Genomic DNA, 14,693 nt, shown 5'->3' on the forward strand with positions numbered 1-14,693 from the left:
TGGATGGTCTCTATGGATTATGTTCGTGGAGGCAAAACAAAATCCAGTTTAACACACATTTTTTGAAACCAATTAGGCATTGGTTCAGATGGTAACAGAACTTTGGAAGTTTAAGCTTCATGTTCCTTTCTTGAGCCGTTCTTACCTTAAAATCCCTGAGGCAAGGCCTGCAAAGATAATGTCTTTCTTTTCTGCTACTTTCTAAAGATGTCTCTGAGCATGTGCAAATAGTAAACCGTGACTTCAAGCCTCTAGGTTGATTGTTGTTAAAGTATCTCCTAAAGGGTTGGGGATTTAGCTCAGTGGTAGAGAGCTCGCCTAGCAAGCGCAAGGCCCTGGGTTTGGTCCTCAGCTCTGGAAAAAACAAAACAAAACAAACAAACAAACAAACAAACAAACAAACAAGACAATCATTAAAAGTACCTCCTAAAACTGGCAGCATCTGTGTGCCCTGGGAATGATTTAGAAATGTAGATCCCCACACCTACTGAATGGGAACCGTGTTGGGTGTGCTGGTGCAGTTCTGTAATCTCAGCACACCACCTGAGTTACAGGCCAGCCTGAACCACAGAGAAGGATTCTGGAGCAATGTGGGGAGGGTGGAGGGGGGGGGAGCAGGAAGTGAGGAAGAAAGAAAAACAGGTTCTATAGGTGACGTATGCAGGCAAACGTCTTAGGAACACTGATATAGAGGAAGCAAATAGGAAGTACTAATGTCAATAGTTGGTGATAATTATTTGGATCTTGAACAGGAAGCTAGTTAAGCCCGATATTGGTTCTCCCACCAGTGACATAACTGGTGAAATGGAGTACTAGTCTGTCACTTGGTTCCCAAGTAAGTAGACCGAAGGCTTTTTATACTGTGCTTGACAATTTAATAATACCATTTTAAAATTATGTTTAAAAATCAGTTTAAAAAATTTAATTTACCTCGTTAAGGGGATAATCAATCCCTCCTATCTCTTTAGCACAGTTTAAGGTGGACCTTACTTCCTGAGGATATATATGGTCCCTTGGTCAGGTGACTGATTGGGCCAACAGGATTAACTCAGGAGACAATATCCATTCTCTATGTACTTTTCCAGAATTCCCTCCCTCTATTCAGTCGCTTCATGGCTGCCACAAACTTCTTTTGGGTCTGCCCATCTGTTGGAGTCCTCACCCAGAAAAGCGTGACTTTTTCCTTTTTTATTTTTTTCAGATGCTGGCTAGAGCCTGGGTGTGCTTTTTTGGTACTTAGGGGTTCCTTATTTCCGAAAGTGCCTCTTCCTACCATGCGGCTGCTTGTGTGCGATGTGGCTGACATCCGTGCCCACTTGACTGAATGGCACAGCCTTTACTCTCTCTTCCTTCCTGGGCAGCTGGTGAGATTTACAATTTGCTGCCTTGGAGTTTTTCTTTAAAATCTAATAAAAGGGTCTTCCAAATTCAAGCAAAACAAAACCAACAAACCAGCTACCCAGCCAACTAGCCAACCCCAAACCCTTTAAGTTTAAAATGATGTAGGTGTCCCAAAACAAAACAGCAAGGAAAAGATCTGTTGATGTTTTCCAAGATTGAGACTATGGAACTCAGATTGAACGCAATTGTTTATTGTAATCTTCATAATAATTTCAGTCTGTTCAGCTACTCTTTAAAACCATATCAGTGTCAGGCTCAGAATTTAATCACAGCCAAGCAGTTCACAAGGACACGTTAAGCAACAAAACATGCTTGATATTTCTCTGAGAAAGCTCCTCCAAACACAGGTACAGTATTACTGGGAGTTACACGAAACTGTCAGTGTGTCTACACACACACACACACACACACACACACACACACACACACACCAGAGAGGGAACCACACTAGAGAGTAAGTACACAGGCTTTCAGGACAGAATAAGCTACTTAGACGTTTTATACTATACACTTTCCTAATGGGTAGCTAAAGACTTTTAAAAATAGTATGTTACATCTTTAAAAATACCAATTTGTGGGGACAAAGGGTGAAAATATTTACCAGCAATGTTAGGTGCTCCTGAAATCACAGTTTCCTGGATAAATAAATGTAATATTACGTTTTTATCTTTTCATTATTATATATAGCTTGGAAAATATATTTTAGGATGTTTATTTTTCACATCTTAATATTTTTCTTTGATGATACTAAACTATTTTAAAAATTTATATCTATTTTATAGATATTAGTTTCACTCTGTTTTCAACACCTTGGCTTCAACTTGTTTATGGAAAAAATTAACATCAACAATATTAGCTGGTTATATTGGCAGGAGAGGGCGTATCATATGTTTTTTTATACCTTGTATTAACAATAAACCTTCTCACAGAGAAGAACATAAATACCTTAAATTATATTTCCAACAATAAAAATTCACATTTCATGCTTTAGTGAGACACTTAAGTCAGCTGTAAGGTAGTCCTCAGAGTATGGGGTAGAGCCCTTCCAGTAGCTGGACCCCTGGTATGTGCCAAATTGAAGCTCTTTTGCTATGAAAATAGCATAGTTTCTGCCATCTTCCTGTCCAGTAGAAAATGCTGTCAAGTTGCAACCATAATCTTGAGTCACATCAGAATGACAGCCAATGTGCTTCAGGCCTGGGCACTCAAGGGCCTCAATCTGCAGCCTTGAAGAGTCCTCAGGAGCTCGAATGTTCTTTAGTAGGAGTCCCAGATGAAGACAGCCCTTCTGAGTACAGCTAAACACGTGTATGTCTATTGCACAGGATTTTATAAGATTCCAAAAACAGTGCTTTCTCCCCCCTTTAAGCTACTATATACATTTTTCAGATAATTTCAGCGTTTCACTGGGGAACGTGACTTGCAGAGAGTTCCCCTTAGAGGCAGGCTCCTCTCTCTGGCTCCCACTAACCTCATCCACCAACAAGACACTCTCAGAGTCCTGGCCCTGGGAGGAGTCTGAGGTCTCTGAAATTCGCAAAGTTCTCAGCGAGGTGGTGTCTGCTTGGGTCAGGCCCATGCCATGCGTACCTGGAAGCAAATTCTTGCCTCCGAGGCTGCTTTCAGTTAGGTCTGGCAGGTATAGGAGGGTCTGAGAGGTGCTGCTGATCTCCCTCAACTCCCGCGAGAGGAAGGAGCGGGAGTGGCCAGACATGGCAGAAGATGTCCTCCGACTCTCTGAGCAGTGCTGTGCTGAACCGTCTCTGCCAGAACCACCAATGCGGCAGAAGAGGCACTTGATCTTTTCTATGGCTTTACTGAGCACAGTCTTCCGAAGAAGGATGTAGATCCAAGGGTCCAGGATGGGGTTCACAGAAGCAATTCTGATGGCCTGCAAATCCGGGTTTCTGCTGATGTCTTTCACCACACTTGGCTGATATAACTGGTTGATGAACACTCGCACCTGCATAGATGAGAGAACCATGTTGAGCTTTTATAATTAGGCAATTTGGCAAAATACTTAAGTGCTGAATTTACCTTTGCAACGTGACATGATGTAGCAGCTCTTAGGTGGCAATGCCTGCTTTGCAACAGCGGTTTACACAACAAGCCAGTTACTGTATTTTGAGAGACTAATTCTGTAAGCCGGTCAATGGTGTAACCATTACAAAAGGCCGAGTTGCTTATGCTTTACCCTAAGAGAAAATACTTTGTACTTTTGACCCCCCGTCAGTATCTCCTGTCACCCAGAATCACTGGAGAATCGTATGTTTTCAGTGAGGTGGTATCTGCTTGGAGTCAGGCCTGGCTCTCCTTGCTCTCCCTAATAGCTACCTGGTATTCTTGTCTCTGAACCCAGAGCTTTCTCTAACCTTGTCTTTATCAGCATTTCTCACTGGAGATAACATTACAGCAAACTCCAAATGCCTCCATCCGCCATCTCTCCTGTCCCTCCTCCAGACTGTCCCAGAACAGTATTTCTGAAGTCAATGTCCTGTTGTTCAGTTCAGCTGCTAAAACCTTTTCAAGATAGGGTTCAACCCCATAAGAGAAACAATGCCAACCAACCAGAGCTCCCAGGGAGTAAACCACTACCCAAAGACTATACATGGACTGACCCTGGGCTCCAGTTGCATATGTACCAAAGGATGGCCTTGCTGGGCACTAATGGAAGGAGAAGTCCTTGGTCCTGCCAAGGTTGGACCTCCAGTGTAGGGGGGTAAGGAGAGGTGGATGGGGAGGGTTACAGCCTTATAGGAGGGGGGGAGGGCTAGGTGGCTTGTGGACAGGAAACCTGGAAAGGGAATAACATTTGAAATGTAAATAAGAAATACCCAATTAAAAAAAAAGTAAAAGATAGGGTTTAGCTGAATTCACTGACATTCCACAACTCCAATGAGAAGCAACCCTCCTCTGGGTTTCTAAAGTCTTTTAGCTAGTAGCCAAGTACTCGGAGACCAGTGTGCAAACAGGGTAGTAAGGATGTCAACTTGCTGTGGTACAGCTTAAGCTATGAAGGCAAGAGCCATGTTTAGCAGCCTACCATGTACTAGGCATGGTATAAATAGATGGACTACATACCAGAACACCCTAGCAGCTTTGCTATTTGGGAACCTTAATTTGAACAGTTAAAAAAACTACTCTTAAAATCCTGCACTGACTCAACAATATTTGTTTACGTATCTCATCATTTAACAATGAACACGTATGATGTTTGAGGTATTATGACAGTTTCTGGGAAGCAACAGTTGTATGAGATGCCCCACGCCACTTGGAGGCAGACAGCAATGTATGTAGTGCAGAGGACAGGGAAGGAAGATCAGCCATCACCACACAGCAACCAACAGGACCAGGAAAAGTGCACACAGGGCACAGCTACTGCAGGTGAGCAGGTGTGGGAAGAGTCCTTTAGGAGAAGCAACAGCATTGGGTTGTGATGGAGGAGGGGCAATCTGCCAGCTTCCCAAGGAAGGAAATAAGATTCAGCAGAGAGAAAGCTCCCTATGCAGAGTCACGGAAGAGTGAAGTGGTACGTCATCTTCAAAAGCCCCACGGAAATGAGCAAGGCCATCGTAAGCCTAGGGAATATTATCTAATTTTTTAGTGGAGAAAGTGCTTGTCACTACTCTTGAGTTTGTTCCTAATGTATGTGGTAAAACCTACTTGTAACCCAGGTAAAAGGAAGCTTTGAGATCATAATCATTGCCCGTTTGTGGGAATTATTTTAGGTAAGGATAACTCTCGTAGTTAGGGAAGAGGAATAAGTGTTATAAAGGGAGAAAGAATACTCATGAAGAGCCTCAGTTAGAAACAAATGCTTGTGACAAGATTTGATGATTTCACTGGGTGGGGCTTGAGGTTTAGTAACAATAAAATAACAATAATAATAATAATAATAATAAATGATTCAGGCTGTATTGCTTACCAGGAAAGAGCATGGATATGTTAAGAAAAATAGCAATTTGGGTAAAAGCTTAAAAAATTAAAGACATATTTTAAATTAATTTGTAAAACTCCGTTTAGATACATCTTATTTCTTGGTGATCTAAGCCAATGGTACAGTTTCTGTCTCTTTGTTAATCCCAATTAGGCAACTGCCCATCTGCCCTTGATAAGAACGTTCTCAGTAATTTTCTTTGTCATTGTTTTTTTTCACTGGTTTTGGAAATATATTTATTTGGTTGTAAAACTTGACCTAACCTAAACTTCCACCTGCTCCAATATGTTAACAACTACTCTGCAAGGAGCCAAGAAATTGTGAGTTCTAAAGATTTGGGATAAAGGATTATGGACTGCAAGTCTTGTAGAATAAAAGACTCAACTGGACTTCAGATGACATTCATATCTTGTTCTCTTAAAGGTGGCTAAGTAAAAGAAAAAAGGATGTAAACTAAATAGCAGGATATGATGATTTGTCTTAAAATGGTCTTAGAGTCTCTGCCGGAACAACTGAAAAGCATTCTTAGTTGAACAAAATCTTTACAAATACTAGTAAAAACCTGGACTTGCGATGGTGCTCGTTAGGACAATGCTTGTGAAGCACACACAAGACCCTTGGTTTGTTCTCCAGTGCCTCAAAGACAAGCATACAAACAAAAAAGTCCTTAGTGCTACTCAGTAGCTGAGCAAATTTCCCCTCTTCTTTTCTCAGATTTCCTGAAAGGCCGTGCGTGCGTGCGTGCGTGCTTGCGTGCGCATGTGTGCGTGTGTGTGATCTTTACCAGGCTGGCCTCAATCCTTTGGCAATCTTCCTCTCTCATCTTCCCAAGGGTTGGGATGAGGAGGTATAAACTAGAGACTTGAAAGTGCTGAGGAACTCTGCAAGCTCTCTATCTTCCTGATAATCAGGTCTGGTCTGGGCTCTATTTTCCAGACAAATTTCATCTTGTTTTCTTGTTCTACCAGTCTGGATTTATGTCTGAAAATTTATCCTTAGTAATGGAGTCATTGCTAGGAAGCAATGTGGTCTCTATTTTATTCACACTCCACATTATGTTTCTAAAGGTCAAAGAAGTGTTGGGCTGGAACCCACTGGTTAGCCCTGTCTGTGGCAGGGTTTGCGGGAACCTGACATCCTAAGCCTCTAGAGGGCAGTGTTGCTCTACCCCGGAGCGGCTACTGCTGTATCTCCTGGACTGGTCTTTGCAGATACTTTCCAATACTTTCTTTCTAAGAAGCTTTGAGAACAGAGGCTTGGTTAAGTTTCAACTTTGAATTATGTATATTAATATGTTTTTATATTCGTAGCTTCTCCACCGAAACCTCAACGGAAACACAGTTACCTCCGAAAAGAGGAAATTTCTGAACAGGTAAAACAAAAAGCTGTAGTCACTTAAAGGAATGCAGGAGGAATTCACATTGTGTTTTCAAGTTTCTGTGATATTTTAAAAAGTCACTGTTGTAAAACAAAAATGAGTGATGTAGCATTTAATTTTATTTTCAGCCATAATTAAATCAGATGACTACAGAAGGGAATGTAAACAAAGTATACATTTAAAGTTCTATTGTGGAGTTCCACTGGGGCTGGGGGTAAGGGGAGCTTATCATTGGCACAGGCCCCAGGGTTTGATCATTTAGTGTCTTTCAGGATGAGTATAACATATAGCCTTCTGGGCTAGGATGGGATTCAGTGGCAGATACAGCCTAGCATGCATAAAGCCTGAGGCCTAATTCCCAAAACTGCAGAATAAATTCAATAAGTACTTCCAAATTCTAAATTCATATAAAAATTTCTGAAAAGCCCTTCGAATTGTTTTCAGGGAATCAAATGGAGCAGCTTGACTTTGCCTCCAATGCTCAGTGTGGTGTCAAGAAAGAGGAAAGAAAAAGAGACAAACCCAGAACCTTTGCGCATTTTATAGCACTTGAGTAAGTATAGCATCTCTGGCTTCACTTTAAGGTCCACTTACTCTACAGAGTGAATTCCAGGACAGCCAGGGCTACAGAGAAACCCTGTCTTGCGCAACCAACCAACGGACCAACCGAAAAACCAAAGAATAACAACAACAAGAAACCAACTCCAAAAGGCCAGTTGCTTTCCTGTCCCTGAAGAACAGTGACAGGGTTGGTAGAACCATCTACAGCAGTGCCATGTGGGAGGTAAGGATACTTTTACACACCCCTTCTCCAGCAAGCCCTAGCTAGATGTTATATAAATGCAGAAGTCCAGGCTGCCTGCAGCTATGGAAGCATGTGTTACTGATAGAATAGAACCTTTGAGCTGGAGAGGGGAGAAAATCCTAAAAACCTCGCTGGATGTAAACAAGGCTCCGTTCTCCCACTTCAGACACAAGCAGCTGCAGACCTTGCGAATGTAACTTGTGCCTAATGTTGGCAGCAATTCTACGGGTCTGAACGTCTTAAGACTGATTAGACATTAAGCCTAGGAGCGCTGGAATAGAGCTTGGAGAGGATCCAATAAAAACTAGAAGGTATGACTGCAGGAAAGTTAATGGGAGGATGTAGGATACTATGGTAGAAAGACCTAAGATTTGACAGTAGACAAACTTTTCCATAGTTTGGCTGTGATGTGTAGGTATTTACCATTTATACCTAAGTGGTTTGGGGTTTTTTGTTGTTTGTTGTTGGTTTTGTTTTGAGACAGGGCCTCTATGTACCCCTTACTGGCCTGAAACTTGCTCTGCAGATTAGGCTGGCCTGGGACCCACAGAGCTCTGCCTGCCTTTGTCTCCTTAGTGCTGGGTTTAAAGCTGTGAGCCAGCACTCTGAGCTGAGCATAAATTCTTCTTCTTCTTCTTTTTTTTTTTTCCGGAGCTGAGGACCGAACCCAGGGCCTTGCACTTGCTAGGCAAGCGCTCTACCACTGAGCTAAATCCCCAACCTGAGCATAAATTCTTAAAGTGCTTGGAGCAACACCTAGACTAACACATATTTCATCACTTACTATTTTCTTTTTAACCCATGTGTGGAAACATGGACTACTGATGACTGCAGGTAAAACACAACTTTGGGGTACAGCTGGTGGCTGGCATTAAAAACATACTTATGAATAACCTGCTTGAAGGGAATGTTGAATCGAAATATTGAACTCTTGACTAATGGAATAATCGATTGTCTGAATTGAAACACGGTCCAGTAAATGGCAGGATCTCTAACTGGATTTGAGCATGGGGCTACTTGTTCTGTTGCAAGCACAGGAAAGGGATTATCTCTGTGTGCTCTGTTATCTCACTGCCTCGTGAAGAGGCTAGAATTGACACAGCTGTTACTAGAAGTTCTTACCACACCCCTGTAAAACAAATGTTCATGCTCTTAACTGAGTGCAGGTATGAGTCTGTATTCCTTGTTCCTTCTAGGCCACTAACTGGCCATTCGTTGCATGCAAGTTACTCAGTCCCTACTGGTTAATATCTGCATTGCAAGCCTATTTTAAAAGTTTGTTTGCTCCCCTAATTCACAGCTTCAGCACTTCAGCTCTAAGAGAGAAAAGGTCCTCTTAGAGATGTTCAATAGAAGCAAAGCTTGAGATATCAGTAAAGAGGATGAGAAGAATTGAAGACAGATCCGTTTCAGGCCATCCAGTTAGACACAGTTCTTCCTCTGTTGCTGGGGAAACTGAGGTGGAGCCGGCAGGGACAGGAGCCCAGCCCTCTGAGTCGATTCCAACAAGCTGCTGGGTTTGGGCAAACCATGTTTTTCTGTACTGCTCGGCAGTCCTCCGAGGGCTCCTAAAGGTCCTGCCATTTCACTCTCTGACTCAAACATTGCTTCTAGGAAGTGCAGTTCTTTTAAAAACGTAGTCGCATTTTTTAGAAAAGTGATGGATCTCATGGGTTTTGCTGCAGTGGCATCTAAATTAATCACATTCCTGCTACCTGCGCCTGTGCTTTTCGCTCATGCGAGCGTTTAAAGGGCCCGCTGCCAGTTTGCCTCCTACAAAAAGCGTTCCTGTTTACGCTTTTCATCTGCTTTTATAGGCTGTTGGTGATGCCTTTATAGACTTTCCAGTAAGCAGCCAGAGAAACGCAGGGAACTATTTCCCTAAGGATGGAAAATTCACCTGACTGAGGCAGAAGATTAATTAACTTGCCGTACTACTGCTTGCTCCAAGCAAGAAGAAAAAATAAAAGAAAAAACAAATAAGCAATAAATATGTCCCTGGCTTCCTGCGTGTAGGGGGAAAATGCCTTTCCAAATCTGACAGTCTGGCTCTTTAGCCCCGAGGCAAAAGGTCTGATTATGACTGTTGTCTCAACATTAGCATTATAACCGCAACATTAAGTACCAGAAATTGATCTAGCTACAGTACTTAACATGATGACCTTAGGAGTTTGTTGATTTCATGTTTCTAAAGGATGCAAGATATTATATTAAGCATGCTTTAATTTCTTGTCTTTCATTTCTTCACCATCTCCTGCATTCAGCAACAATAGCCACCCAACCCTGAGACTGGTTATTAATAGCAGAAAGGACATGGCGACAAGAACCATGTTCCTACCAAACGCTGCCTGGGCTACAGTGTATGCTTCCACTTTCTCTATTCATTGGTTAGGACCCACTTGGAGAATTTTGCAGATCTGACACTTTCATTAGTCTCTCTCAGCTCTAGTTTTCAAGCTCAGCTCTACTTTGCATAACAAATTAAAATTCACTTTCCATACTAAAGTATCGACTGTTCTGTAAGACCTCATCTAGCCTCTTCTTCCCACACCTCCAGAAGACACACACTGCTTTGCAGTGGCAGCCTGTTGGTACATACATTGGATGTGGCTCTCTGAGTCCAAGTCAGCTGTATTTGCTCTGCCGGGTGGCCATCCTAAAGCATTGGAAGTGACCTGGAGGCTTTCATTTCCTACCGGTGGGATGAGCGCTCGGTCTCATTCTATAATGTCAAAGCAGACATTTCACCAGTTCCCTCTGAACTGAAAACATGTGCGCCCAACTGCTCTAACTGACAGATAGTTTGCAAAGCTTCAATCTCGCGCATTCCCAGAATATGGGGGCGGGGCTGTAAAAACAGCCAAGAAAGACTGTTAACTGTGACAGTTTCTTTCGATCCTTTCAGTAAGCATTGCATTGCAGGTGACCACATGGGCTCCATAGCTCCTCAGTACTTGTCACAAACTGTTTTTACTTAAACTGTCTCTGAAAGAGTAGATTTGCCTAGCCCAAACTCAAGGTCAGCAATCAGAAGCTACTCTTATTTATTTGATTACTTATTTCTCAGGAAAGCAAGCAGGGTTCTGACCAGCAGGATCCCCCCTTAGCTGAGTCAGTTTCTGCGCTCAGAGATTGTTACTTAATATCCTCTATCCAGCACTGACTTTCGACAGCATTTTTTAGTTAAAATGTGATCGACACGGCAGCTGTAGATACAGCTCTGGGTCCTCACACACTCAGGCTTTGTCATAAATGTCCCTGAACCCGAGGGACAGGCTAGCCCATAGAATTGGTTTTGTACGCCTCCCCAGATGACACAGGGGGATACTTTATTGGTAGCTTCATGTGAATTGTAGCGTCACATGCTCATTTCTAACCAAAACATTTGGAGAGTCTGTGCACGGTTACTAATGGCCTAGCTCCGAGTCCTCCGTTCTGTGAAGTGGACCTCCTGTAAATCACAGCTACTTACTTTGTCCTTTACTGTCCCATAAAATAGAAGGTAGAGACTAGAGGCCCCAGCTCTTCCTTTCCAGATCTCCCTTTATTCTGAGCTGCCATTACAGACAGTAAAATATATTTATGTATTTTGAGTGTAACTTAACTCTGTAAATTACATTAGTTTCTGAGATAGCCTCGAGGCTCTTCTGACCAGTCCTATTTACGTCTGTTTATACACATTGGCAAGAAGCTACTGTATGCTGGCTCTCAGTCGCCACTAAGTTTTCTTCCATTTACAGTCACCTTTGTAAGAGATAAAAATATTTCTATATCAAAGATACCTGGTAGTTTTAATAAGAGAAAGTAAAGAACAGGAGCCCTTACGTCTATTGCTACTCCCCCCCCCCCCCCAGCCCCGGACATAGACAACAATCTCTTTTTGAATAGGTGGTTTAGAATTTCTAGTAATGTAGTCTTTTGAGAGATAGAGCTCAGAACAAGATAAATTCTAGATGAAGAATAATGCTTGACCACTGATTTGTTTCTGGTGCGTTCTGTCAGTAACATGTAAAAGCAGAGAACTTTTACTTTTTGCTCCTCTCTGCTTATAATATTTAAGACATTACTGAAGGCAGCGTTAAAGAGTGTGTTCCTCAGAGATGAAGCGCACCAAGACACCAACAGATGCTCCACAAAGGTCCAAATTAGAAGTGTTCCAGCAAGACACTAATACTACAGTGGTGGGGACTGGAGTTCCAAAAGGGAGAAACTGCACCGCTCCTGGTCATTGAGAATGCACACTAACTAGTCTGTCATGCTTTCTTAGCTAGCAAAAAGAATAAGGAACTTGAATTTGGACCATACCCAGTTCAAGAGTCTGTTCAAGGTTTTGGGTGGGTAGGTGGTGGAGGGGTTAAGGGAGGCGGGGGCTGGGTGGGGGCAGGGAGCAGCATGAATGTGTCTACAAGATTATTCTAAGGACTCTTCTGTGAAGTGAGTCCTTAGGCTTTTTAAACGGAAAAGCATCTCGTCTATTCTAACTTTAAAATGCTGCATAATCTAGGAAAAAGTAAAAGGGTTGCAGAAATCAAAACGCTTGAACCCGCACTCTCCTACAGAAATGAATTCAACAGTTTTATCTCCCTTAGTTTGCTGACTCTGGGCCACAGAGTGGAGCGCTAGAGTAAGTAACGCTAGTGTGTTGTCCCCACCCCCCATCTAGCTGATCCTGCCTGAAGGTTCAGGGAAGATACAAAGAAAAACATGGGTCAATCGGGGAACCTGGGGAGGGGGGTTGTCCAGGGGACCTCAGAACTCATGCTTTCGGGGGGGGGGGAATAAATTCGGGGGACCTAAGGGGAAATCACCTGCTGAGTCTCTTAAAGGTCAGGGCTTAGAAGGAAAAACCTGGGTCTGCTCTGAGAAGCCTTGAAGTGGTTGTTTTCAGCCCAGAACTGGAGAAAACTGAATCCCCAAGGATTCAGGGCAACGGAGGGGAGCAGGAAGGCGGATGGACGCGGGAGAAAGGCCCAGTGGGCCCCAGCCCCAAACACTTACCACGAGCGGAATGGAGCAGATGAGCACCACCAGAGAGGTGGCGATGAGTAAGATGACCATCTGGATCTCTGCACCCGCGATGCGCCGGAAGCTCCTGCGGCGGCGAAAGTCACTGAGGCGCTGCAGGGCTGGGGAGGCGGCCGCGTGACCCCGACAGGCCACCGAAGCCACCGCTGCTGCAGCGGCCGCGTGGTGCTGCTCCGTGCCCAGCGAGGTGCGGCGCATGAACTGGCGGTGCATGCGGAGCAGCGCGCCGCACACCAGCACATTGCAGAGCACGGTGGCGAGGATGAGGAAGGAACTGAAGCCCGCGTACATGTAAGAGAAGGCGGCGTAGGCCGTTACGTTGGTGGTCCAGTCGATGAAGCACCAGGTCCCCGGGTACTGCCGCTCGGACCTACCCAGGCCCATGTTGGGCAGTGCGCAGAAGAGCACGTTAGATGCATAGACGGCGAAGAGCGTGAGACCGGCCAGCCGCTTGTCCACGTAGTGGCTGTAGAAGTAGGCGTGGTTGATGGCCAGGTAGCGCTCAATGCTCATGGCACAGATGATGCTGAGACCCGACAGGCCGAAGAAAAGTAGGATGAAGGTGCTGTAGTCACACAATGCCTGGTCTCCGGGCCACTGGCCCTTCATGTATGTGGCGATGGTCACTGGGCTTACCAACAATGTGCCCAGTAGGTCAGTGACAGCCAGCCCACATACCAGAGTGTAAAAGGTAGTCTCCTTCTGCTCCTTGCGCGACTTGCACAATACTACGATGGCCACCAGGTTGCCCACCACCCCGAAGATAAACATCACTGCGGGAATGGTCACTGGGCTGTTCAACCTCTCCGGAGTGGAGGAGAAGGACGCGTTGACTCCGGGGATGGACATGATGGTGGTCAGTAGTACACAGCTTTGGAGCTCACGGTTCGATCTAGGGATGGTATCTAGAGAGAGGAGAAGGAACGATGAGCCATTTACAACTTGCAAGGTGTTCGACCTCTTGGCCAAAAATGCTGTGTCGCGGACAAGGAGAGCAACCAGATCCGACTTCCTCATCCGTAGCTACTCACTTAACTGTAGCTACTTAAATCCTTAAGCTCTGGATCCGTTCTGTCAAGAGCACCACTCTGCTGACATTAATATTTATAAGCTGGTAACTGCCTTTCCCACCCCCACCCCCATACTCAGATCATTTCCCTCGTCAAGATGAGCAAGACCCTTCTCAAGGGAAAAGTGACTCTCTAGTGATATTCCCCACAGAGTGGATAAAATTCTCATCGAAACAAGTTACGGACATTTGGGGACATTATGGGACATTCTGTTCTTTGGCTTCCCGGAAGAGCGCCTGACCACGCAAAGACCTCCATCCAGACTTACCTGTAGGGTGGGGTGCGCCCCACGGTTCAGGCCTCAGTCGTTCTGGACCTACCACCAACCTCAGCCATCAGTCTCTTCTCACTCAGTGCGGAACTTGTCAAGCCTTTGCCGCTCTCGGAACCGGGGATCGAAGGCTGCCAACTTTCCGGAACTGAGGTCAGAGTATCTCGCTTTCAAAAAAGCTTGGAAAGCAAGAGAGGCTAGCGGGGATGGGTCAGTGAAGACCGGTCTGGGGTTTCCTGTTTGATTTACTAACCCCTTCTTCTTTCAAAGACCAGTCTCTGCTTTGCAGAGCCCGCAGGTCTAGCGCGGGAGGTCAGCGTCCAGGTGTGTCGCCACGCGTGCAGGTGGAACGGAGCGTAGGTCCCGGCTCCCTCCTCCCCAGCCGCGGGCAGAACGGACAGCTACCGGAGGCGGCGGCTACCGCTGAGGCCGCTCCTTGTGCTCTGGGGGCGGCACGGGGTCCACTGGGCCTGGGGCTCTGACCTGGAGCTGTTCATCTTCCTCTCCCGCTGCCGGGTTTCGAGCTTCGCTCTCCGCGTTTCCAGCCTCTGAACAAACTTTTCTCCACCCGCAAGTTTCCCTGGAGGGGGCGGAGACAGTCAGCGCGCGGCCCGGGCTTCCATTGGCTGACATGGAAAGGGGGCGGAGCGAGACTTCCTCTAGCACCGCCCGGGAGCCGGGTGATGGAGGGCGGGGCGGAGAGGCTGGAGAGGGCTGGAGGGACCTGCATGGGTGCCACTGGGCTGTGGGTGCAGCTTCAGTTGCCTTCCCTCCCTCGGAGGTACGGAGATCCTGCGGACCGATTC

General features: G+C 45.2%; 1 protein-coding gene and 1 long non-coding RNA gene across 4 annotated transcripts; one reads left to right on the forward strand and one right to left on the reverse strand.

Annotated features, from left to right (window-relative positions):
• Positions 1 to 1,571: 1,571 nt before the first annotated feature.
• Positions 1,572 to 14,467, reverse strand: Ptger4 (prostaglandin E receptor 4). 3 transcript variants are annotated; one of them, XM_039103261.2, is made up of 3 exons: positions 14,371 to 14,467; positions 12,520 to 13,451; positions 1,572 to 3,364 (listed from the first exon to the last, which is right to left on the reverse strand). In XM_039103261.2, the coding sequence occupies exons 2-3, from the start codon at positions 13,393 to 13,395 to the stop codon at positions 2,774 to 2,776; spliced, it is 1,467 nt and encodes a 488-aa protein (XP_038959189.1). In that variant the 5' UTR covers positions 13,396 to 13,451; positions 14,371 to 14,467; the 3' UTR covers positions 1,572 to 2,773. The 3 variants fall into 3 exon arrangements, with proteins under 3 accessions (XP_038959189.1, XP_006232058.1, NP_114465.3); XM_006231996.5 differs by having other exon boundaries at positions 13,885 to 14,445; NM_032076.3 differs by lacking the exon at positions 14,371 to 14,467 and having other exon boundaries at positions 2,768 to 3,364; positions 12,520 to 13,395.
• On the forward strand, positions 4,171 to 10,026 carry LOC120100730 (uncharacterized). Its single transcript, XR_005500711.2, has 2 exons — positions 4,171 to 6,710; positions 7,161 to 10,026. It is a non-coding gene; the product is annotated as an uncharacterized LOC120100730 (long non-coding RNA).
• Positions 14,468 to 14,693: the final 226 nt, after the last annotated feature.

This window comes from Rattus norvegicus, chromosome 2, assembly GCF_036323735.1.
Source record: "Rattus norvegicus strain BN/NHsdMcwi chromosome 2, GRCr8, whole genome shotgun sequence".
Lineage (NCBI taxonomy): Eukaryota > Metazoa > Chordata > Mammalia > Rodentia > Muridae > Rattus > Rattus norvegicus.